General features: G+C 44.1%; 1 protein-coding gene across 1 annotated transcript in view; it reads left to right on the top strand.

Moving 5' to 3' along the window:
* Positions 1 to 26,059, top strand: part of LOC145403751 (uncharacterized) — a 78,392-nt gene that overhangs the window by 40,103 nt on the left and 12,230 nt on the right. Inside the window, exon 3 of the mRNA XM_080275429.1 lies at positions 6,898 to 7,106. Within this exon, the coding sequence (XP_080131555.1) occupies positions 6,898 to 7,106 (209 nt within the window). The remainder of the gene's footprint in view (positions 1 to 6,897; positions 7,107 to 26,059) is intronic.

Here is a 26,059-nt window from a genome sequence, read left to right as displayed (position 1 = left end):
CATTCTTCTCCCACTTGGTACTGTCGAAGGGATGGGGGAGAGGGGAGAGGATGGGGGTTGGAGGGGTGGTAGTAGTAGTAGTAGCAATAGTAGTAGTAGTAGTAGCAATAGTAGTAGTAGTAGCAATAGTAGTAGTAGTAGTAGTTGTAGAAATAGGAGTGAGGATTGGAGGGGGCAAGTAGTAGTAGTAGTAGTAGTAGCCCCAGGTTCACCATCCTCCTCCCAGTGGATAGGGATGGAGGGGTGATGGAGTTCTAACACGAGGAGGTTGGGGTGAGGGGTGGGGGTGAGGGGTGGGGGGGGACGAATGTATAATGCCACCTGAATTAGTGTCATTGAATATTTTTTTTATTAGCCTCGCATGATCGTGTGTGTGTGTGTGTGTGTGTGTGTGTGTGTGTGTGTGTGTGTGTGTGTGTGTGTTTTAAGTGCTTCTGACGTACATGCCGCTCAGGTCCGCTTAGTGACGGCTATTATGTCCCTCTTGTCAATTTTTTCCATTTTCATCAATTTAGTTGTTTTTCCCATTAGTCAGCTGTGTTTTCCTGTTTTTTTTTTCTTTATTTTTTTCATTTTAGTTCCTTTAATTTTTTTTCGGTGTCATATCAGTAGTACCTCTTTTTTTTCCTGATGCTATTTTCTCTCTCTCTCTCTCTCTCTCTCTCTCTCTCTCTCTCTCTCTCTCTCTCTCTCTCTCTCTCTTCGGTTTTCCTTCCATTTTCTTCTTCCTTGTCTTAATTCATTCAGATTATATACAGTTATTGATTTCCTCTTTCCCTTTCCCTGTAAAATAAACCGGTATATATATTAATTTTTCTGTGATATTATATGATGGGCAGATGTGCAGTTATTTATTTTTTTTACAGATGCACAAAGTAATTAAATTTAGTCTCTACTCGGGGATCAGAATTAAAGGAAATATGTTACTTTGTCTATCAATCTGTCTGCCTATCTATCTATCTATTTAATCTGTCTATCTATGTCTGTCTATCTATCTTATTCTCCACCTCTTTTAATCCTTTGTATCTTGCTTTATATAAAACAAAGGTATACACTAATACTAATTTTTCCAAGAGAGAGAGAGATTGTACGCCTAGACTATGCATCAGGGAACTAACTCAGAAACTTAGCCTGTAATTGTGAAGGTGGTGATGATGCTTAATTGACAGGTGTAGTGTAGGTGAGGGAGGGTGCAGGTGAGGTGTGAGGGTGTGGGGGGCGTGGGAGTATGGTGTGGTGTGGGGGTGGGGTCGAGTGTGTGTGTGTGTGTGTGTGTGTGTGTGTGTGTGTGTGTAGGTGTGTGTGGATACAGTTTTGGATTTAGGTGTAAGTTTGGGTGTGGGTGTGGGTGTATATGTTAGGTGTGGGTGTGGATGTGGGTAAAGGTGCACATGTGGGTGTAACTGTGGGTGTGTATGTGAGTCCTTGTGTGGGTGTAAGTACAAAAGTGTGAGAAAAAGAAGGTGAGTGAAGCAGAGGATATAATTAACACAATCCCTGAGTTCACCATCCATCCTTGCTCTCTGTCACACCCATCCTTGCTATCAACACGGCTCATACACCTAGCCTTCTCCTTTAATCTCTCTCTCTCTCTCTCTCTCTCTCTCTCTCTCTCTCTCTCTCTCTCTCTCTCTCCATTTACTTATCTGTCTACTTGTTTGTGTCTGTGCCCATCTGTTTATCTATCTGTCTATCTGTCTATCTATCTATCTATCTCTATCTATCTATCTATCTATCTATCTGTTTATCTATCTATCTATCTAGCAAATGCAGGTTAATGGCGTATCGCATAATTAAGTCCAGCAGTATAGTTGTGAGTGTGGGTGGGGGCGTGGGTGTGGATGTGGATGTGGGTGTGGACATGGGTGTGGGTGTGGGTGTGGGTGTAAGTGTGGATGTGGATGTGGGTGTGAATGTGAATGTGTGAGTGGTTGTAGGGGTGTGTGGATGTGGGTGTGGGTGTGGGTGTGGGTGTGGGGCTGGGATTCACCTGACCTGTGACCTCTGACCCTATTGTTTTAGTTAAGACCTCGCCTGACTCACTTTCTTTCTCCTTTAATTCTCTCTCTCTCTCTCTCTCTCTCTCTCTCTCTCTCTCTCTCTCTCTCCCTCGCAATTTATCCATATACAATTTTATCATATTCAAGTTAGTTCATGTATCGTTTATCTGTGTGTGTGTGTGTGTGTGTGTGTGTGTGTGTGTGTGTGTGTGTGTGTGTGTGTGTGTGTGTGTGTGTGTGTGTGTGTGTGTGTGTGTGTGTGTGTGTGTGTGTGTAATGCTCTTACCTCTACTTACCTTGCGTGCAGGTGTTTGTGTGGGTTGAAGTGGATTGCCGTGGGACAGGTGGACTGGCTTTGTGCGGCTGGTGAGAGTGGATGGATGGATGGATGGCTGAAGAGATGGGTGGATAAATAGATGAATGGTTGGATGGTTGGGTGGATGGATGGTTGGATGACTGGATGGATAGATCGGTGGATAGATAGGTGAATGGCTAGATGGTTAGGTGGATGGATGGTTGGATGACTGGATGGATAGATGGGTGGATAGATAGGTGATTGGATGGATGAATGAATGGTTAGGTGGATAGATGGGTGGATGACTGGATGGATAGATGGGTGGATAGATAGGTGAATGGATGGTTGAAGGAATGGTTAAGTGGATGGTTGGAAGGATGGATGGATAGATGGGTGGATGTTGGATGTTTAGGTGGATAGATGGTTAGGTGGATGAACAGACGGATGGATGGATAGACATAGACTGATGGATGAAAGAATGGATGGATAGATGGATTTGTTGAGTGGATAGACATGTTCAGAAAGATACACATTGATAAATAGATAGGTGACAGACGATAGATAGACAGAAAGACACAGAGATACAGAGATATACACAAAGACACAAAAATACAGTGTGTGTGTAACTGATTGGCTTTCTTTTTTAACATTTGATCTCTCTCTCTCTCTCTCTCTCTCTCTCTCAGCCTCGACACCTGCCATCCCGGAAGTGAGAAAGGGAACCACCACCACACAACTTCACATAAGAAAAAAAAAAATCGGAATAAATCGTAATAAGTCAGCACGAGCTCCTACGACCCACTCGTAGCTGAACAAAATCGTCTGGTGGTTGTGGTGATAGTTGTAGTAGTAGCAATAGTAGTAGCGGTAGTAGTAGTAGTAGTAGTAGTGATGATAATAATAATAAGAAGAAGAAGAAGAAGAACAAGAACAACAACAACAACAACAACATTAATAATAATAATAATAATAATAATAATAACACTAACAAGAACAATACATTTTCCTTTTCTCTGTTCCCACCACCTTAATTGCCCAGCTTCGTCCACAGGTAAAGGTGTATTACTGACGTTAATTGACTCCCTTACCTGAGAGTTAATAAGCTTACCTGTGGACTCTCCTCTCAGTCACTTTCCCTTTCTACTTCTACCTCAGATATCTTAGTTTCATTCTTTGAGTGGGTAGATTTCTCTCTCTCTCTCTCTCTCTCTCTCTCTCTCTCTCTCTCTCTCTCTCTCTCTCTCTCTCTCTCTCTCTCTCTCTCTTTCAAAAACCTCTTCCTAAAGACAAGGTTTTCGACTTTACACGAACATTAGTAAGAAAGAAAATAACATTAATTTTTAGAGCTTTGAGTATTTATTCATAGAGTCTAGAGCACAGACAAACAGACTACGAATATTTAGAGCTCTGAGTATTTATTTATAGAGTATAGAGCACAGACAGACTACGTAACGACAGCAACCCTTTTAAGCTTGTGTTGTGGCGGGGGTCATTTGTGGTGATGGATGTTGTGGTAAGCCTAGGAAGCGTCACCAAAGCTCCCGGTCAAGCTTCCCCCTCCACCACACCAACATGGATCCGCCACCCATGCATTTTTACGACCTTCCCCCCCTCCCCCCGTGACGCCTCTCCCCTCCCCTCCGTGACGCTTCCCCTCCCTCTCCCCCCCACCTCCAGTGACGTCCTTACCTGTGCGGCTCGTATTTGGTGATTTATTTGTGTGTGTGTGTGTGTGTGTGTGTGTGTGGGTGGGTGGGTGGGTGGGTGTGTGTCTTGCCTAATGACACCTGTTGGGGTACCTAAGCTAATTTACGTACAGGTGTTTTCCTCCAAGAGTCTCGCAAGATTTTTACCTCTCTCAAGGATGTTGTGTGTGTCTTGGTTTGTCTGTCTGTCAGTTTGCTTGTATGTGTGCCTGTCTCATATCTGTGTCTGTCTGTATGTATCTCTGTCTACCTGTCTGTCTGTCCATCTATCTGTCTTTCTGTCTATCTTACGAAATTTTTAATAATACCTGAGAACCACCAGAGGAACAAAATATTAAGCATAAAAAAAAAAAGATCAAAAGAAACACGAAAGAAGAAATTGTAATGTCTTGTTGGGGGTATGTACTCTCTGAATGCCCTTGCTCGTAATGCCAGTGTCTCGAAGCAGGTGTGTATGTGTAAATGAGTGTTAGAATTAGTAGAGCTGTAGGTGTTAATCAGGTAATGTTTTTTTTTTACCTATTCTATGGCAGTGTTGGATGATTATATTTTTTATGCATTATTTTGGAAGAGTAATGATACATGGGGAGATAGATAGATAGTGTAGATAGGTAGGCAAGTAGAGAGAGAGAGTCAGCTTCTTTCCCCATCACACACTCTCCCGGAAGAAAAACATGAAGTCCTGATATTCTAACCTCTAATTAATTGACTCATTTACCTGAAGGGGTATTTATAGGTGAGAGGTAATTAGAGATCAACAGGTAATGGGATACTAAGATTACCTGCCTGTTTGTAAGTACGTAGGGTGTGGTGTGGTGCGGTGTGGTGTAGTGTGGTGTGGTGTGGTGTGGTGTGAAGTGGCATGGGGTGGGGTGGGGTGGTGTTTGTTTTGCTTTTCCCCTGGTTGCGTGTGTGTGTGTGTGTGTGTGTGTGAAAACTGAAAGACGTCATCGTACTGAAGGGGTTAATTCTCCTCTCTCTACTTCTCCTCCCTCCTTCCCTATCTCATTCTTTCTCACTTTTTCTCCCATTTCCACATTTCCTCTCTCTCTCTCTCTCTCTCTCTCTCTCTCTCTCTCTCTCTCTCTCTCTCTCTCTCTCTCTCTCTCTCTCTCTCTCTCTCCTATTTTCGCAGTTATTGGTTCTTATTCTTTCCTTCTTTTTCATTTCAGTCTTTTATCTGCTTCTGTTTCCTCTTTCCTTCCATCCTTAGTACATTTTAGTGTTTTATTTATTTTACCTCTCTCTCTCTCTCTCTCTCTCTCTCTCTCTCTCTCTCTCTCTCTCTCTCTCTCTCACCCTTTTGGAGCTAATACCCACCGTCCCCATTTTTAAGCATATGGGTTAATTTTACGGTTTAGTTAGACACCTGTTGCATCTCCATTTTTTTTTTTTCATATCAAGTTATCATTATAAATTTTGTATTAAGTTAGCACTATAATTCCAGTTAATGTTCCTTGGTAGAGATGGAGGTGATGGTGGTGATGATGGTGGTAATGGTGATAGTTGTGGTGGTGGTGATGGTTGTGGTGGAGAAGAGGACGGTGTTTAGTGGTGAGAGTGGTGGTGATAGTATGGTGGTGGTGGTGGAGTGAATGGTGGTGATGGTGATGGTGGAGAGGATGACGGTGGTGGTGATAGTGGTGGTGATGGTGGTGATATTGGTGATGATGGTGGTGGTGGTGATAGTGGTGCTGATGATTATGGTGATGGTGGTGAACAAGAGGATGGTGGTGGTGGTGGAATAAATGGTGGTGTTTTGGGAGAGCACTGGTGTCTGCGTTTGGGGGGAAGGGGGTTTTGAGAGGGGGGAGGGGGAGGGGGGAGTACATAGCAATAGGGAGAGTCAGAATGCAAGGTAAAAGAGATTGTAGGGCCAGATGCACTCCCGTAATGGCCTGAGGGAGGGGGGAGTGGGGGAGGGGGAGGGAGGGAAGAGTGAGGGAGGGGGAGGGAGGGGGAAGGGGAGGAGGGAAGTAAGAAAATGGAGAAGGGGGACATTACGTGGAGAAGGAGAGAGCAAGAGAGAGAGAGAGAGAGTCAGTCGAAAAATGCATATTCCAATTTGATCATAAAAAGTGAGATTGGGGAGATGACTGGAGGAGATGAGAGGACGGGGTGGTAATGAGAGGCAGGAAGAAGGGAGGAGTAAATAAGGAAGGGGGAGATGGGGAGGAAAAAGGGAGGAGTAAATAAGGAAGGGGGAGAGAGGGAGGAAGGGAGAAGGTGTGGGGAGGTATTTGTATAAGATCTTAAAAGGTCATCTCAGCCTGCAGTCCACCCGGTTTGCAATTCGGATGAGCCTGGGGTTACTACTACTACTACTACTTTTACTATTACTACTACTACTACTACTACTACTACTATTATCACCATTAATAGTATTGTTATTGTTGTTGCTGTTGTTTTTTGTAATTATTTTTTTCTCTCTGATCCGTACTTGGAAATCAATTTGCAAACACACCAAGTCCTCTCATTGGTGTCGAGTTTTATTTTGAAGTTTTATTTATTTATTTATTTTTAATGTTTGGATATAACGTAGGAATTTTTTTTTTTTTGAGGCCCTGTTGTTTGACTTTATCCATGAGAGAGAGAGAGAGAGAGAGAGAGAGAGCCAGTATCTTCCAGTACCTTCCTCTAATCCACCTCATTTATCCTTCTCACAGATTGATCTCCCGGCAACCACAACGACTTCTCGGCCTACCACAACTACCACAACCACCACACTTCCTAGCACAAGCACCACACCCACCACTCTCACCACCGCAGCAAATCCAACCACAGCCACCACACGCATCACTCTCTCCACCACAGCAAATCCAACCACAGCCACCACACGCACCACTCTCTCCACCACAACAAATGCAACCACATCCACCACAACTACCACAACCAGAGGAAGACCGGAACAGTGCCCCATCGGTGTGGAGATAGACTTCGGAGACAGAACTTCTGGTGGTGGTGATGAGAGGAGGGTGATGATGGTGGTGGTGGTGGGGGGGTTGGGTGCAGCGGCCGCCAGAGCATCTTGTCACACCTACGGGGCCTCACCTTTCTTCCTTAACACCCAAGATGATGCTGATTTGCTCTACAGGATGCTGAAAGGTGAGTGGGAGATGAGGAGATGAGATGTTAAGATGCTGTGAGGTGGGTGGGAGATGAGGAGATGAAATGTTGAAGGTGGGAAATGAGGGGAGGTGTTAAGATGCTGTAAGGTGGGTGGGAGATGAGATGTTAAGATGCTGTGAGGTGGGTGGGAGATGAGGAGATGAAATATTGAAGGTGGGAAATGAGGTGAGGTGTTAAGATGCTGTAAGGTGGGTGGGAGATGAGGAGATGAAATGTTAAGATGCTGCATGGTGGGTGGGAGATGAGGAGGTGAAATATTGAAGGTGGAAGTGAGAAGTGAGATGATTTTGGGATGCTGCAAGGTAAGTGAGAAATGAAATGAAATATTGAGATGCTGTAAGGATGGTGGGAGATAAGAAGATGAAATTTGAGATGCTGATTATAAGACGCTACAGGACGTGAAGTGTTAAGATGGTGATGTGTCTTGAAGAAAGAGTAGGGGAAGAAGGAGAGAAGGTAAGAGAAATCCGGGAAGCAGGTTAATTTACAGGTGAACAAAATCAACGAGAGGAAAGGTGATGATAAAAATGAGAGGTGAGGGGAGGGGGGAGGAAAGTATCAAGTATGGAGGAAAGAAGGAGAGGATATGGAGGAGGGAGAAAGAAGAGGAGAAAAACATGAAGAGGAAGACAAGGATGATACTAAAAATGAGAGGAGGGGGAGAGGGGGAAGGAAAGAATCAAGGAAAGAGGAAGGAAGGAGAGGAGATAAACAGGAAGGAGGGAGAAAGGAGAGAAAAAAGGCGTGAAGAGGAAGGCATTGGAGGTAAGAAAGTTGAAGGTGAAGTGAGAATCTTAGTGAGGAGTTAAGATGGTAAAAGTGATTGAGAAGAGGGAGGTTTTGTGGATGAAGAGGTAGGCTGAGAAGGAAAGCTGAGGAAAATGAGGAAAGGAGGAAAAAGTGGGAGGAAAATGGGAAAGAGTGGGGCCTGGAAGATAAAAATATTGAGAGGCGAGTGAGATGATGATGAGGAAATGGTGCGAAGAAAAAACTATGATAGTAGGGGTAAGGAAATGTATGGAAGGAAAACGAGGGATGAAAGAATAGGAAAATGATGAAAGAAAATGATGAGGTTGGGAAGTCTTGGTGATAGTGTATGAGAGGGGGGGTTAATAATGATGGAAAGATGAGAGGAGGAGGAGGAAATGAAAGAGGTCAAGGATAATGGCAAGAGACGGAAAGAGAATAATGAAGGAGTTTCTGAGAGAGAGAGAGAGAGAGATGAGGAAGAAAGGGAAACCAGAGAAAGGGAGAGGATGATGGAGTGTAAGCATGTGAGTGAAGGCAGGGAGGGAGATTACCGTAGAAGGGAGATTACGCTAGTCTCGCCCTTACTCCTGAGACAAAGGGAGGATTAGGTGAGCTACTGCACCGAGGGAAGAAAGAAAGGGAGGGAGGGAGAGAAGGGAGAGTGAGGGGAGGGAGAGGGAGAGAGGAAAGTTGAAAAAAGAAGAGGAACATAATACATAGAAAATAAAGGTAACTCTTTTGGTCCGTAACTCTCCTTTAACATATTTAATTTTTATTCTTTATTTAACCCTAATAAAGACCGCTCGTACTGAAGAGGTTAATAAAGGTTGTATCTATCGCCTTCAGGTCCAAAATTCTCTCCGATTGATAGATAGAATTGAACAGGTGAAGCGGTTAATTAGTAAACTTACCCTCCTTCCACCTTGAATCCTGAACTGTAGATTAACACTATGATGCTAGTCACGAAGAAGTGCTGTACGAAGGATGCAGAGCCGTGGGATTGTCTTATTCTGCCCCTGAGCTACGGGAAATAAGCTCTAAAAGGACGAAATTCTGGGCCAAGTTAGAGTAAAAGGAGTATAGCATTTTTTTTTTCCCCAGCAGTTTACGTGTTACTGAAGAAAGGAAAATTAAGTGATCATTAAGTGGTAAATGATGTGTTTTTTAATTACTTCTTAAATGATAGGCTTGTTTAATTACCTTCTTAGCGAATTTTCACAGACTAGTTATTCTAAATTTGGCCTCCGGTGTAATAGAAATTTAATTATATGGAAATAAATTGTAGCCAGCATTCAAGAAACACTTTTAGAAATTTGATCTGAGCCGATTGATTTATTAGGAGGCGATATTCTTGAGAAAAATTGTAACCTTTCGCATCTTTTCCCTCGTTCTGCCATTACTTTCATCGTCTGTTATGAAGAATTTTTTTGTGTGATATGGATAAAGGTGCACTATTTTTTCACTTGCAGATTTTTAATATATATATCCGGGTGTGGGTTGTTGCTGGGTTATGATGAGAAAATATTACTGTACTAGTGCTTGTCCTCGAAAATTTGCGAAACTGACTAATAGCCTTTCCATCACAGAATGTTTGCAAATACCATTATCTTTATTTCCATACCGTTATTGAGCCCAGTGACCAATTCTGAAAAAAAAAAAAAAAAAAAAGGTAAGTGATTTTCGCATATTTTCTCTTTTCGCAATTTCCGACAATTTCTCGCCGTCGCGTCGGGCTAGATTGTTAAAAAAAAAATTGGTATTTTTCTGATACTCCCTGGACTTACCCAGACCTAATGCAAGAAGAATTAGGTCGATATCTATTACCGTTCTTGTGAAGGAAACGAACAAACGCACAGACAGACACACATATACACAGCCTGACTTTATTTAGATTTTTTTTAGTGGGGTTAGTGCTGGCGTATTACGAGTTATTTTATCACTAGAGTTTAATAAAGGCGTTATGCTCTCCTTTACATTTTTCTTCCTGCATAGCGGAAAAAAATAGCTTCACTGGAAATTTTGGCAGGGTGAAAGGAAGGCGTGAAAAAGAAAAAAAAAAGAAAAGAAAGGGAGGTCAGGGAGAAAGACGGGGAAGGAGGAAATGAAAGGTAGAGGGAAAGGAAGGAAGGAAGGATGATGGGGAAGCAAGTAAAAAAGCAGGAAAGACAGAAGTTGAAAGTAAATAATAAAGTGGGAAGGAAAGAAACGGAAGAAGGAAGACGAGTAAGTAGGGCCTGGGGAAGAAAAAAAATGTGAAAGGGAAATAGAGCCGGTAGGAAGAAGGGAGAGGAGGAGGAAGGAAGGAGGGAGGGGGAGGAAGAAGGGAATGAAGGAAGGAGGGGAAGGAAGAAAGGAATGAAAGAAAGGGAGGGAGGGATAGAGGAAGGAAAGGGAGGGAGGGAGGGAGAAATGGAGGTAAGGTTAACTGGAAGGGAGGAAATGGAGGCTTAGGTAAGGTACAGTGGGAGATGAAAAAGGATTGTTGGGAGGGAAAGGAGGCAGGCAGACAGGTAGGTAGGTAGCAGGCAGGCAGGTAGTTAAGTAGGCAGGTTGATAGGCAGACACAGGCAAAGGAAAGGGTTCAGACAGACAGATAAACAGGCGTGCCTACAGAAAGGCAGACAGGCAGAAAGGCAGATAGTCTCTCTCTCTCTCTCTCTCATTACTAAAACAGACAGCAATTAACACCACAGTAAATTAATATACCCACAGCGTCCACCGCCCACTCAAGGGGTAGGTAGTGTTTTTGGTCGCGTGTGTCTGGGTAACTATACAAAGGCCTTGACCGCAGACGCCCCGCTTTTCATAAATTGGTGGGTATTGGTCATATGTAGATCAGGTTCATATGTGAAGGTCAGGGGTCTGGGGTCAGTGTCAGTGCAGTGCAAAGAAGTGACCTGGACCGCCCCCTGCACCGCGTCTTAGTGCCAGGTCAGTTTTTAGGGTAGAGTTGGGGATTCGGTTTTTCAAGATTTTTTTTTATTTGTTCTTGAAGGTAATATGAAAAGTTTAACTCTCTTGAAACTCAGACGGTATCGTGATCGCGTAAGCCTCATCGCCCTCATGAATTCTGGTTACGACTGAATGTATAATGTTTTTTTTCTCATGGCCACAACTATTCTCACGTCCACCGCGCGAATAGTTCCAGCCTCACCAAAAGTTACAGTTTTTGTTCAGTTTTAACCAAGTTTGATGGATGGGTTGACGGATCGCTCGTGAACTAATTTACCAAGTTTGAGCACAGTAGTTCAGACGTCCAGGTTACAACGCAAGGCCAGAGGTGATCATATACAACGTGGTGCTGTAAAATCTACCTATCAATTGCCAGACACCTTCATCTCGTAAGGGGTGGCCACAGACAAATCGCCTCCAAATCTGTAAAATAATATCCTTAAAAAAAAAAAAAATGTTTCGTCATGGGCTACCCCTCAACACCACCAACAAATGTGGCTGTTATCGGAGTAAAGCCCTTCGTTATCACAAGGTCATCATCATCATCATCATCATCATCATCATCATCATCATCATCATCATCCATAATTATCATATCCGTCATCATCATCATCCCTTATCCTTCATCATAACTTTTCATTATCCATCATATATCAACATCCGTCATCAGTAATCCATCACTGACCTTCCATCATCATCATCATCATCATCACCACCACCACCACCACCACCACCATCATCATCATCATCATCATCATCATCATCATCGTCCACCACTACCACCACCACCACCACCACCACCATTTTATTATTATCATTTTAACAAGATGACTCCACAACCAGAGCACAAGTCAGGTGAAAGTCGAGATGAACTTGACCTCAAAAATGGCGCAAAAACCCGGGCACAGTACTAATTAGAGGCCGCGCACAGTACCTCTCAGTCCCTCCATCACCTGAGCGCGGACTGAGCAGGTAAAGGTGAGATGTGCGTCCGTGGTAGGCGTGTGCGTGCCGAGCGATACCGTACATACAGAATACACATACGGGATATATGTACAGTTTTATAAAGATTTTTTGGGGTGAAAAAAATATAAAGAAAAAATATAAGGGTAGTTAAGCTGTCGAAGAATAATAATACATCCTACTCTCTCTCTCTCTCTCTCTCTATCTATCTATCTATCTATCTATCTATCTATCTATCTCAGTGCTTCAATGTGGTTATACTTAGTGCCCAGGTAGTGTGTGTGTGTGTGTGTGTGTGTGTGTGTGTGTGTGTGTGTGCCCCTCTCACTCTAACCTGGCCCAAAATTGCCCCCTCTCCATCTAGAATGCTAAGCTGTAGGCAAGGATCAGCACTAGATTGTTGATGCTAGTCATGAAGAAGTGCGATGGAAAGGATGTGGAGCCGCAGTATTCCCCTGTTCTCTCCATCCTTCTCTCTCCTTCATCCACTTATCCATCTATCTATCTATTATTTATCTATCCATCGTTCTCTATCCCTTTCCATCCTTCTATTCATCTATCTATCTGCCTCCCCATCTATCTATTCCTCTCTATCCTTGTGTCTATCCATCCTTAGTCTATCCATTTCCCTGTCTATCCATCAACTGGTCTATCCATCCATTTATTTTTCCATCTTTCTGTCTATCCATATCCCTTCACATCCATAAGTCTGTCTTTCTCTTCATCATTCCATCATCTATCCATCGGTCTGTCCTCTATTCATTGTTTTACTAAGCTATCCACACACACACACACACACACACACACACACACACACACACACACACACACACACACACACACACACACACACACACACACACACACACACACACACACACACACACACACACACCCTTATCCTACCTCATACTGCAGTCTTTTGTTCGTACTTAATGGGAAAGCACAGGCGGACGCTGTGTGTGTGTGTGTGTGTGTGTGTGTGTGTGTGTGTGTGTGTGTGTGTGTGTGTGTGTGTGTGTGTTCATTCTGTTGAGGGAGAGAGAGAGTGGGGGGGGGAAGGAGAGAGGGATGAGTGAAGGAGGTGTGGAAAGAGAGAGAGAGAGAGAGAGAGAGAGATGGAGGGAAAGGAGAGAGGGGTGAGTAAAGGGGGTGTAGAAAGAGAGAGAGAGAGAGAGAAAGAGAGAGAGGTGGGAAAGAAGAAAAGCGATTAGTGAAGGAAATTTGGTTGTCAAAGAGGATGAAGAATGTGAGCGAGGGAGAGAATATTTGGCTCGGCTGGAGAGAGAGAGAGAGAGAATTTATACCTTCCTCCTCCAGTCTGACAATTCTCTGTGGCTGAAACAAAAAAATCTACTTAGCAAAAACGAAACTAACAAAAAAAAAATAAATAAATAAATCGCCGGACTGAAAGGGTTAAGGACACGTGATCGAATTCTCCTGAAGTAGCGATTTTTTTTTTTTTTTTTTGAGACCGGAATAGGTTCCTCATATGCAGGGGAGGGGGAGGGGGGAGGGGGAGAGGGGAAGGGAGGACGAATGGCGATGCATCAAAGTAACGAGAGTGAGAGGGTGGGTGGGGGAGGGGAGGGGAGGGGAGGGGTATGTGTGGGGCAGGGGTGGAAGGGAAGGGGAGGGGAGAGATGTGTATGGCAAGGGGTGGGGTTGTGTATGGGTATGATGTGGGGGAAGGGGATGTCTGTACGATAGGTGTGTGTGTGTGTGTGTGTGTGTGTGTGTGTGTGTGTGTGTGTGTGTGTGTGTGTGTGTGTGTGTGAGTGTGTGTAAGGGGGGGAGCGTCGTTACCTGGCCTGACACTACCTGTAATAGCCACTCACTCACCCACACCGTAAACATTACCCCCTCACACACACACACACACACACACACACACACACACACACACACACACACACACACACACACACACTCTCTACTCTTACCTGGCCACTTCCTCTACCTCACCTGTGTACCTCCCTTGCATCTCCCCTCACGGTCTGTCGAAAGCCGGACCGAGAATAAGCTGCCCGAGATCGAGTGTCTACCAGGGTCAAATGGATTGTGTATAGTAGTGTTGGAGGTGGAGAGGGTCGCCTTCACGTGGTGGCACTGATATAACGAAGGTGTAAAAAGACCTTGAGTATAACCAGGTATACATTCTTCTCTCTGCTCCCTTCCTGTGCGCTTGAAGAATGATGATGATGATGATGATGATGATGAGGAGGAGGAGGAGGAGGAGAAGTAGGAGGAGGAGGAGGATTGCGTGTTGGGGAGAGGTAGGTAAAGATTTGCGGGCTGTGAAATAATAATGATGACGACGACAATGATGATGATGATGATGATAATGACCCCCAGCTAATCTCCCTTTGTGTTTCCCTCCCTTAATTAACCTGGTGTTGGTGGTTGATTGGCCCATACATCTCCCTTAATACCCATTCACATCAAAACATCCACCCTTTTGTTCCAACGAAGCCTTTCTCCCTTTCTCTTCTCCCAGTCCTCTAATCTGTTTTCTCCCTCATTTTTATTCTCTCCCTGTTTTTTTGTGTGTGTTTTTTTTAGTACCTTGTTTTTTTGTTTTTTGTTTGTATAATTTTTTTTTATTTGTGTTTGGTTTTCTTTCAATCTAGATTTTTGGTTGTAATATTATCGCGACTTCCCCGATGGTTTCTCTCTCTCTCTCTTTCTCTCTCTCTCTCTTTCTCTTTCTCTCTCCCCGTTATTCTCCTTTTCGTTGTCAGTAACTTCCTCCTCCTCCTCCTCCTCCTCAGGCCTATTTCATTTACCTTTCCTCCTTATCCCCCATCTTACTTCCTCTTCCTCTTGCCCCATCTTCCTTTATCTGATTCCCACTTCCTCCTCCACCCTCTTCTTCCATTTGTTGGCCTCCTCCTCCTCCTCCTCCTCCTCCTCCTCTGCTTCTTCTTCTTCTTCTTCTTCCTTCTCTTCCTCCTCTTCTTCCTCCTCCTCTTCCGTATTTTGGTTTGTGCCGTTAACTACATGGGTTACGAAAGTTCTTTACATTTTGGTACCCCGGTCTCTGTATTTCCGGCAAAAATAAATAAGTAAACAACCAAATAAAGAATAAAATAGTAAAATAAATAAAGAAGAAAAAACTCATAGGATATTTTAAATGTCTTATACTGTGACTCAAGAAAGCCAAGATGTGAAAAGGCATCTTATTTTTTTCTTCGTTTTTTACAGAAGGTGAAGAGGGAGGAAAAATAAAAAAATAAATTCATACACCAGATTACAGATGTCCTCCATTATTAAAGAGAGAGAGAGAGAGAGAGAGAGAGAGAGAGAGAGAGAGAGAGAGAGAGAGAGAGAGAGAGAGAGAGAGAGAATCTAACCCTTGGACTTGAGATGCTGTGGGTTGAAGTTTGAGTAATTACCTTCTCGAGTTGTAGCTTCAATAAGGACGAGCTTGAGGTGTTGCTGTGGAAGTATTTTGTGAGTACCAGGTGAACGAACCATACTGAGATGCTAAAAAGACTCGTAGTGATCAGGTAAAGGTAATTCGTAGTGATCATTTTGAAATTGGTCGTGCACACCTGTTTAGACCGTGTGTGGCAGATGTTTAACTTTAATTACACCTGTTTTACCTGTCTCTTTCTTTCACAGGTAGGACTAGGCAGGAAGAACGCCGAATCTGTCTATGTGTCTAGTTCGTCATCTAAAAAAAAATAAGTAAATAGGTAAATTGATTTGTAGGAGGGAATGGGTTTTGTGGGTGGATACTTACACACACACACACACACACACACACACTCTCTCTCTCTCTCTCTCTCTCTCTCTCTCTCTCTCTCTCTCTCTCTCTCTCTCACCTGAGTTACGAGTTGCATTCAGTCCTAACTCTTTACACATCCCGGCCCAGATCCACGACAACGAACATTATTATCAGATCTGTCTATTAACGAGCTCAGCGTTACTCGGCAGGTAGTTAGCGGGGGCAATTAGAGTTATTTATGACCCTCGTTACCATCGTTACCTGCGGCGATGTGGACGAGGCTTGGACGGGGCGGTGGTTGGAAGTGGGGAAGTTGTGGGAGGGGAGGGGAAGATAGATAGATAGAGAGAGAGAGAGAAGGGAGATGGGGTGATAAGAGGGTTGGTGAATATGAGAAGAAGGAAGAGAGGGAGGGTGGGGGAGAGAGGGAAAGGCGGAAGGAGGTAGAGAAGGGAGGAAGGGAAGATCAGGAGGAGGGGGAGTGGAAGAAGGAAGAGAGGGGAGAGAAGGGAAGGCGGAAGGAGGTAGAGAAGGAAGGAATGGAGGGAGATATGGAGGAGGGGAAGAGGAAGGAGGGGGAGAGGGGAGAGAAGGGAAGGCGGAAGGAGGTAGAGAAGGAAGGAATGGCGGGAGATATGGAGGAGGGGAAGAGGAAGGAGGGGGAGAGGGGAGAGAAGGAGAGGCGAAAGAAGATAGAAAAGGAAGGAAGGGAGGGAGATAAGGAGGAGGGGGAGAGGGAGGAGGAAGAGAGGGGAGAGAAGATAGAGAAGGAAGGAAGGGAGGGAGATATGGAGGAAGGGGAGGGGAAGGAGGAAGAGACGGTGTAATCACAGGCTAGGATGATGAAGGAGCAGTAAATCTTAAGACAGGGGGAAGGAGGAAGTCAAGGAGCTGTTTTTGTTCTTAAGACACTGATCAAACACTTGCCTTATGTGGTGTGAGTGAGTTGGGAAGAGGTAAGAGAGTGAGTGAGTGAGTGTGAGTGAACTGGGAAGCGTAATAGATGTGGGCGAGTGAGTGAGTGAGTGGGTAAGTAATTGAATTGGGAAGCGAAATGAGTGTGTGTGTGTGTGTGTGTGTGTGTGTGTGTGTGTGTGTGTGTGTGTGTGTGTGTGTGTGTGTGTGTGTAAGGGATTGGAACTGAAATAAATTGGTAAATCCACTTCTTTGATTCTAAGCAATTTTTTTTTTTTTTTTTGCAATTTCCGTGATACCTTAAAGGATTACAAAACCAGTGCATAATACAGGATGATACTCAAGGTAGGATACATAGACTTAATACGGATACATAGATTTAATACGGGTACATAGTCGTAATACGAATGCATAGACGTAAAATGGGAATAGAGGCTTATTACTTTTTTCTTTGATCAGGTGGCGAAATACGCTGGGTTCTTATCACTATCTTACAAGTGATTTATTCATCTTAGGAGAGACTTTGGGAGTTACGAAGGAGTTTGTCTTGAGAAGGTAGTACTTAAGAAGGAGCTGATTGTCTTAAGAGAGATATATAAGAGTTAACATTACCCTTACTACCATACACCATTACCCTACCATTACCCTCACTACCATACACCATCACCCTACCATTACCCTCACTACCATACACCATCACCCTACCATTACCCTCACTACCATACACCCTTACCCTACCATTACCCTCACTACCATACACCATTACCCTACCATTACCCTCACTACCATACACCATTACCCTACCATTACCCTCACTACCATACACCATCACCCTACCATTACCCTCACTACCACACACCCTTACCCTACCATTACCCTCACTACCATACACCATTACCCTACCATTACCTTCACTACCATACACCCTTACCCTACCATTACCCTCACTACCATACACCAGCACCCTACCATTACCTTCACTACCATACACCCTCACCCTACCATTACCCTCACTACCATACACCATTACCCTCACTACCATACACCATTACCCTACCATTACCCTCACTACCATACACCATTACCCTACCATTACCCTCACTACCATACACCATCACCCTACCATTACCCTCACTACCATACACCCTTACCCTACCATTACCCTCACTACCATACACCATCACCCTACCATTACCCTCACTACCATACACCTTTACCCTACCATTACCCTCACTACCATACACCATCACCCTACCATTACTGTGAACTGCAATGCTCTACTACTTCATCTTACCTCCATCCCTCTCATTACCACACCCCTCCCTTCCCTTCCCTTCCCTCTCCCCTCACCATCTCTTCATTCCCTCTCCCCATTCCTCCCCTCCCTTCCTTATCTCCCCATACCTTCATTTCCTCAGCCTTCTCTCCTTTCCCCCCCCCCCTCTCCACTCCACTCACCCCATCATTACTACACCCCCTCCCCATACCCTCCCTCCCTCCTTTTCGTTTTTCTTCTCTCTTTCCTTACCTTCTATCCTCCCTTTCACCTTCCCTCCCCTCTCCTTCCCCTTTCTCTTGCTTCTCCCCTTCCCTCCTTCCTCTTCCCCTCCCCGTCTTTCCCTCCCCTTCACCTTCCCTCTCACCCAGTCATTCCATTTTGCACTTTGACTCTCTCTCTCTCTCTCTCTCTCTCTCTCTCCCCCTTTCATTGTTTTTCCATCCCGTTTTCTTCCTCTCTTCTTCCTTTTCCTACTTCCTCTTCATCTTTTCTTCTTCCTCCTCTTTCTCTTCCTTTCTTCCCTACCTAGTCATTATTTTTTTCCTCATTTTCCCTTTTCGCCTTTGTCTTTATTTCCTCCTCCTCCCCCTCCTCCTCCTCCTTCTCCTCCTCCTCCTCCTCCTCCTCCTCCTCCTCCTCCTCCCATTCATGAGTTTTATCTGCTATCTTTTTTCTTTATCTATCTCTTCTATCTTTTTAACACACACACACACACACACACACACACACACACACACACACACACACACACACACACACACACACACACACACACACACACACACACACACACACCTGTCCCTTCCGTGTGTCCCACCTGTCCCTTCAGGGTGTTGGTCAAGGTGAGAGAGAGAGAGAGAGAGAGAGAGAGATCCTTTACCTTCCTATAACAAATCATCTTTTTTCACCTTCGTTTACTCTTTTTCATATATTTTCGTCCGCCCCAACAGGGTCTCATCCACGGCCATAAATCGCTCAGGTATCGTGTCCACAGGTGTTAATCTCCTTCGTTAAACGCGGGGATAAGAACTCGTTAATCTTCCTTGCAGTACACCGAGCTTCTGATAGGAGGGAGGGAGGGAGGAAGAAGGAAGGAAGGAAAGGAGGAGGGAGGAGAGAAGAGGGGGGTTTAAGAAAGAGGTGAGGAAGGAAGGAAGGAAGAAGGGAGTAGAGAAGAGGGGAGTTAAAGAAAGAGGTGAGGAAGGAGGAAAGGAAGGAAGGAAGGAAAGAAGGGAGCAAGGACATACAGATAAGACGTACAGGGAAGTAGGAAGGAAAATGAAGGAGAATAATGAGTGGTGTAGAGAACGAAGGAGGAAGATGAGGAGTAAAGAGGAAGATTTATTCGAGGGAGGGGGAAACGAGAAAGATAATGGGAGTAACAAGGAAGTGTAAATTGAGAGAGAGAGAGAGAGAGAGTTTTCCCCTCCACCTCAGTCAACAAGGTACTGTTTCTACTTCCACGCTGCCTGTCTTCATTCTCTCTCGCCCTCCCTGTCTCCACCTACTCTGTTTCTCCCTCTTTCACTCCCTTCTCTCCCTCCCACTCCGCCAACACCACCACCACTACGCCTCGTATCCTAACTTTGTGCCGTAAAAGAAAAGAAATGAATAAGGAAGGAAGGAGAACAAAGGAATATGAGAATGAAAAGGTGCAGAGAAGTGAATGGTGATTTTGTGTCCCTCCTCTGCCCTGCCTTGCCCTGCCCTGCCCTACCCTACCCTACCCTACCCTACCCTACCCTACCCTACTCTTCCCTACCCTACCCTTCCCTTCCCTACCCTACCCTACTTTGCCTTTCTCAGCCGTGCCTCCCCCTGCCTTTCGCCTGAGTGAGAAGGCCTGACTGATTCGGTGCCATTGTGTGTCAGGGCAGTACAGGCTGGCAGGGGTACGCGGTCAGCTTAGGTCAGCGCTGTGCATCTGACTCGAAATGATCTGCTGACTTCTCTCTGTAGCGGTTTTTACATCACACATCATCATCATCATCATCATCATTATCTTCTTCATTATCATCATCATCATCAACAACAACTCTACCAATCCCCGTTGCAAATGTTCAGCAGTACGAGGTGATGCTGCAAGCCTGTGTTGTTGCATTCCCTGTTGCAGCAGTTCATCCTTTAAGTCCACATCATACAAAAAAAATTAAGTTGCAACAGTAGTATGATCGGAAGTGATGACGTCAGATTTATTTATATTCTTATTTATTCTTTATTTATTTGTGTTTATTATTTTATTTTTATTGATTTTATTGTTTATTTGATTCATTTATTTTTTTTTAATTGTTTTTATTTGTATTTTATTTCATTTTTATTTGTTGATTTTATTGTTTTGTTCATGTATTTTATTTTTTAGTTTATTTTTATTTAGCCTATTTAACTCAGGTTTTTATAACTCACTCAGCTGAATAACATCGTATGGGGTTTTTCTGGAGTGGAATTCTAGAGTTGCGCACACCATGAGAGGGCTCAGGTACCAGTGTTTATGATTATGATCCTATGACCCGCTAAGTTAAAGGAAATCAGATGGCACTAATTAAGAGAGAGAGAGAGAGAGAGCAATTTTGCTTCTACAGTCATCTATAGCACGTTAACTTTAACCTGATAAAGATCCCTAACCCCTTCCAGCTCGGGTGATGGCCAGGTGTAGTCAGACTGGAGGGCGTACTAGTAACCAAGGAGACTCATTCCAGCCTCGTACCTAAGACTCACTTTCGTTGAACCACGACTTTGTATTGAAGTGAGAGTGGCCCAGTTCCCTCAGGTAAAAGCAAAAACAAAAAAGAAAACTATAGGTACAATCACCACCACTCCACTTCCGGATTGTCACCAGTTCCCCAAAGCGATGCAACAACTTTCTTTTTTTTTTCTTTCTGTTGATACCAAGCGGTTTCACGATCTTTTGTTTTCAAGTTAGTGGATGCATTGTCAAGGTGTGGTCATTTTCTCCTTTCACTGGTTGTGTAATGTCGCCGGAGATGCTTTCAGAATCCCTTCACTCGGGCGACTTGACTTGCATATCAGTCCTGCTGCCGTCAGCCTCATAAATAGACCGCGTGGATACCAACAGACATTTTTAGTCATCTAAGGAGAGACTTTGCGTTGAGAAGGAATTCGCCTCATTTAACCCTTGTCAGTTTTTTTTTCCCCCTCTGGCAACGAAGGTGGACTGATGTTATGTATTCACTTGTGTCTGTTTGTTTGTGTACAGTATATTCCAAAAAGTTGTTATCGGATTTCAATTAAATCTGATGGATAGGTGATCATTGGGTCAAGGAAAAGTTGACCAGATTTTGAGTTGGATCCGGATCCAGATGCAGGATTAAATAATAAATTTTATTGGCGGTGGCGAAAGTGTGCAATCTATGATTTTTTTTTTTTTTTTTCCCTCTTACCGCCACATTATTTCATTTAGTGTACAGTCTGATGCAGTTTTTTTCCCTTCATTCGATTATTGCTACCTTCATACGATTTGACTTACATTTGGGGAACCTTTATCAGTGAGGAGGTAAAAAATCTACATGAAATCCCTCCATCACGAGAGGTCCTCCAACGCCTATTAAAATCGTCATTAGTAACAAGACTGATTTACTCTGACGTCATGGGTGTGGTGGGGTGAGTGCTGGCGGGCTGGTCACATGCAAGTCACTTCCTCGGGTCATCGCTTATGTAATGCCGCCAGAGATGCGTCCATTAACCTTTACGAAATTCAGGTTGCAGTACTGTTAAGCGTGACCAGGAAGTGGAAACACTTTCTTCCTCCTTAGCGATTTATTTTGCATACTATATTTCAGCTCCTCATATAGTGTTTGTCTTTTAATTATTGACATTTTTTTTTCCGGTACTAACATGCAGTGAAATATGAAGGTTAAAAAAATCGCTAAGGAAGATATCACAAAATTTCCCAAAGCCATCACGAACACAATCCTATCCGCCACTGTTGCTCTTCTCTCCCCCTCCCTCAATAAAAAAGAAAGTGGAATAAATTGCTTGATGATAATTTTCAGCGGACGCAATATGGACATGCTGGATACTGGTGGGGTCACGAGGAAAACTGAAGCCACGTCCTATCAGTTTGTGACGGCTGTGTTTTTCCCGCGCAATCACACCCACCGCGTAGAAAAACTAGTTCCCTTTTCGCCATGCATACAAGATTACACGTTGGCACTGTTTGTATTTCATTTTGAACGTCGATACATCTCTAATAAGTTTTTTCTTATGTATCTGTATATTTCCAGCCTCTTCACATCCACATTCGCGGCACGGCGTAGAAAAACTAATGCTCCTTTTGCTTCACACACACAAACCATTTTCATTTTCTTTTGAATGCTGAAACATCGCTAATTTACTTTATTTTGTCAATTTTCTCTATTTTTCTACATTGTATACTTGAATAAATACTTTTTGACTGTAAAATATATCTTTGCTTATCAGAGAATGCGACACTTCTTATGCTTGAATAGCGGACGTGAAAAAAAAGTAGTGCCGGTCCGCATAACTCTCACCCTTGCATTTCCTTATGTATGGGGATGCATCTGTAATTCAGTTTTTATACGCTTCTGTTATTATTGGTACTGGATAACCAGTGGCGTACCGGCGGGGGGGGGGGCCGGAGGGGGCTGTTTGAAACTGCCCCCCCTGACCCCCAATTGAGGGGGGCCCCCCAAAGCCTTAAAAATTTATAAGCTTTTAAATTAATATTTAAAAATATATATATATTTATCATCCCGACAATCCCGGCTGAGATATTAGATAAGTTTTAAGAATTGTGGGGGCTAGGTTCTTTGCGGGGGCCCCCTCCAGGAGGGGGGCCCCGAAAAGAACCTAGCCCCCCGGGCCCCCAAATCTTTAGGTACGCCCCTGTGGATAACTTTATAATGTAACGTGTGTGTGTGTGTGTGTGTGTGTGTGTGTGTGTGTGTGTGTGTGTGTGTGTTTAAGTGGCAGCACACGAGTAAAGTGCTGTGTTGATTATGTAAGTGCACTCTTGGGTGTTTTTTGAAGATTATACTGTTTTTACACTAACTTGACCCGGATTTCTGCCTTTTTGCGGCTTATTTAAAGTAGCTCGATGACAATGAGACTACTACGACTCTGTTATTTCCAAAGTTCTTCTTCGTGACTGCTTCCATCTCTGAGTGTTAGATTATCGCTACAACTCAGCATTCGAGATGGAAAGATGGCAATTTTAAGCAAGGTTCAAGATGGAGAGACGGCAATTTTAGGCCAAGTCACTGTTGAAAAAAAAATAAAAAAGAGTTGAGTATTCTGTTTTTATGATGCGCTAGAGATGGCATTGGGGTAACTAAGGCGCCTTTGTCACACCGGTTGCCAGATCTCGCCACACAAAAACCAACCATGCAGGCTTGATGGGGAGGGCGTGGCGGGGGTTAGGCTACTTTCGACGCCCCTCGTTTCGCCACACTCAATTGCATCCCGACACAGTTCCTCGTTAGGTGGGTAATTACATGTCTAATTAACCCACAAGTGACAAAAAGTAGCGGAGAATAACTTAGAGCTTAATGAGGCTTTGTTGGCGGGAAGGGGGGGGGGGTGTAGTAATTTTGTCGAATGTGTCCAATGAGCAGGAATCTCCATTGTGATGTTTTGGAGTTGCTTGGATGAAGGTGGTCTCTCCAATTTCTCTCTCTCTCTCTCTCTCTCTCTCTCTCTCTCTCTCTCTCTCTCTGACCTGACCTCTTTAACACTAGCCCTGACCTTTCCTAGCATTGGAGAGAGAGAGAGAGAGAGAGATGAAGGCCCACATGACGTCATTTAGCATCGTAAACCCTTCAACCTCATTAAACTAGATTATAAAGAGAGGCACAGGCCAGTTTACTCTCTCTCTCTCTCTCTCTCTCTCTCTCTCTCGTGTGTGTGTGTGAGAGAGAGAGAGAGAGAGAGAGAGAGAGAGAATACGGTGTTAAGGAAAAGCCATTAACCTTCGGCTTTGATGGCACCTGAAGACTGACTCAGGTGTGCTCTCTCTCTCTCTCTCTCTCTCTCTCTCTCTCTCTCTCTCTCTCTCTCTCTCTCTCTCTCTCTCCATTTATAACTCACTTTCTTTCACGTATTCATTTTCCACATACATCTATAATTTTTCACTTGCCTTCATAAAAAAAATAAATTGTCACTCGTTTTCACTCACTCACGTACTAGCTTCTTCTCTCACTCACTCACCAACCCTCTTTTTCTCAGTCTTTCTCTCACTCACCAACCCTCTCTCTCTCATTCACTGTCACTCACTCACTCACTCACTCGCTTCTTCCTTTCACAGTGCATTCACTCTCAGTCACCATATTCACTCTCATTCTCGCTTAGGTCACCTCCTCACTCTCACTCATTCATTGTCTCTACACTGTCTTTCATTCATTCATTCACTCATTCACTCACCCACTCACTCATTCATGTATTCACTCACTCACCCACTCATTCATTCATGTATTCACTCACTCACTCACTCACCCATTTATTCATTACTCACTCAATCACTTTCACGGAAACTAGTCAGCATCATTCTCTTACTCTGTTCTCACACTTCTTTCTTACTTGAACCCTCTCTCACTTTCTCTCGCCGTCTCACTCACTCACTTCCTGGCTCTCACTCACTCTGGCTCGCTTTAAACTCCCACTTGCTCTCACTCTCTCGCTCCACCTCATCCTCGCTCTCCCACTCCCTCCAGCTCACTTCCTGGCTGTCACTTGCCCTCTCTCACTTGCTTTGATTCACTTCCGGGCACACTCGCTCTATCTCACTTGCTCATTTACTTTCTCGTGTGTTTTCCAGGGCATCTCATTAAAAACTGTATCTCTCTCTCTCTCTCTCTCTCTCTCTCTCTCTCTCTCTCTCTCTCTCTCTCTCACACACACACACACACACACACACACACACACACACACACACACACACACACACACAGGCACAAAATAAAAGCCTTTTCTGGTATATTTTTCACAGCCGCGTGCAGTTGGCCAGCCAGTCATAGCCCTGTCACTAGGCAGCTTTTCCCCTCCGATCCCCGACCTTTTACTCTTTTTTCCGTACCTGGACCTCTATTTGGTACTTACCCGTGTGTGTCTGTGAACGAAATATATCAAAAAGGTACACTCGGTTTCTAATGAATTTTGGTGCATAGGTGGGCAGTGGGTCAAGGTAGAGTTGATTAGATTTTGAGGTGGGAATGATAAATCTGAAGTTTTATTTGCCCAGGCCGAGGTATGCGCACTGTGAGACTCTGAAACAGGGCAGACCAAGACCGTAGAATTAAATGACTATGCGAGGCCGTACAACTGTTCATCTGGTATATACAAAATCAGAAGTACAGCGATTTTTTTTTTTTTTCGTTGGCAGATGTATGCGTTCTCTGAGTGCTTTTTAGATTCATTTACTTTATTTTTGGGGATCTCCGGAAAGTTTTCTTCAGCATAGGAAGAGCCCTCCGTAGTAGTGAAGGTGTGGAGGAAGGGGAGCGGCCATCAGCATGTACCTTGTGAGAAAGTGTGGTGTGGGATTAGTGGTGTGGATGTGGTGAAGTTTTATTCATAACTTTTTGAGATCAACAAGAACAAGAACAAAAACAACAAGAGCACCACCACCACCACCACCAACAACAACAATAAGCTCCCGTTGCTCTGGTACACCTGTCATCACGCGATACAGGTAAAAATGACGCACCTGAGCCATGCATCCATTTCCCTTCAATGATTCGTTTCTCGTTACTTTGAGACGGATTATGTTCAACTTTCTAGAGACCTTTTGATCCTCAGGGGTAATATCTATCCACCATTATCTATTTCTCAACCATATTCCTCGCCGTAGCTGAAGAAAATTACTAGGAAGGAGGAAGACAGCTAAGAAGGACTAAGGACTTAAAAACGTCTTGGAAGAAACGAGAAAAAGTGAGGTAAGAAATGAGTATATATTCTTGGCCCGACCTCCTTTCACACACACACACACACACACACACACACACACACACACACACACACACACACACACACACACACACACACACACACACACACACTTTCATATGCTTCTCATTTCCCACACACACGCTCACAGTATTGTACATCCTCTCTTCCCTCCTCTTCCCCTTACTCTTTTTCTCTCTCTCCTTTCTCTTTCTCCTCTTTTTCACTTTTTCTTTCTTTCTCACCCTCTCTTTGATCCTTTCCTCTTCCTTCTCTAATTTCGTTCCTCTTTCCTATTTTTTTTCCCTCTACCTTTTCCTATATTTTCCCCATTTCTCTCCTTTCTCCTTCTTTTTCCGCCTTCCTTCCTTCATCACTGTTTCTCCATCCCTCCTTCTCTTTGCCATCCCTCCTTCCCCCTCA

Source organism: Coenobita brevimanus, chromosome 61, assembly GCF_032717465.1.
Source record: "Coenobita brevimanus isolate Jiangsu-jjx chromosome 61, ASM3271746v2, whole genome shotgun sequence".
NCBI classification, from domain to species: Eukaryota; Metazoa; Arthropoda; class Malacostraca; order Decapoda; family Coenobitidae; genus Coenobita; species Coenobita brevimanus.
This window is presented reverse-complemented; position numbering and strand designations above follow the sequence as displayed.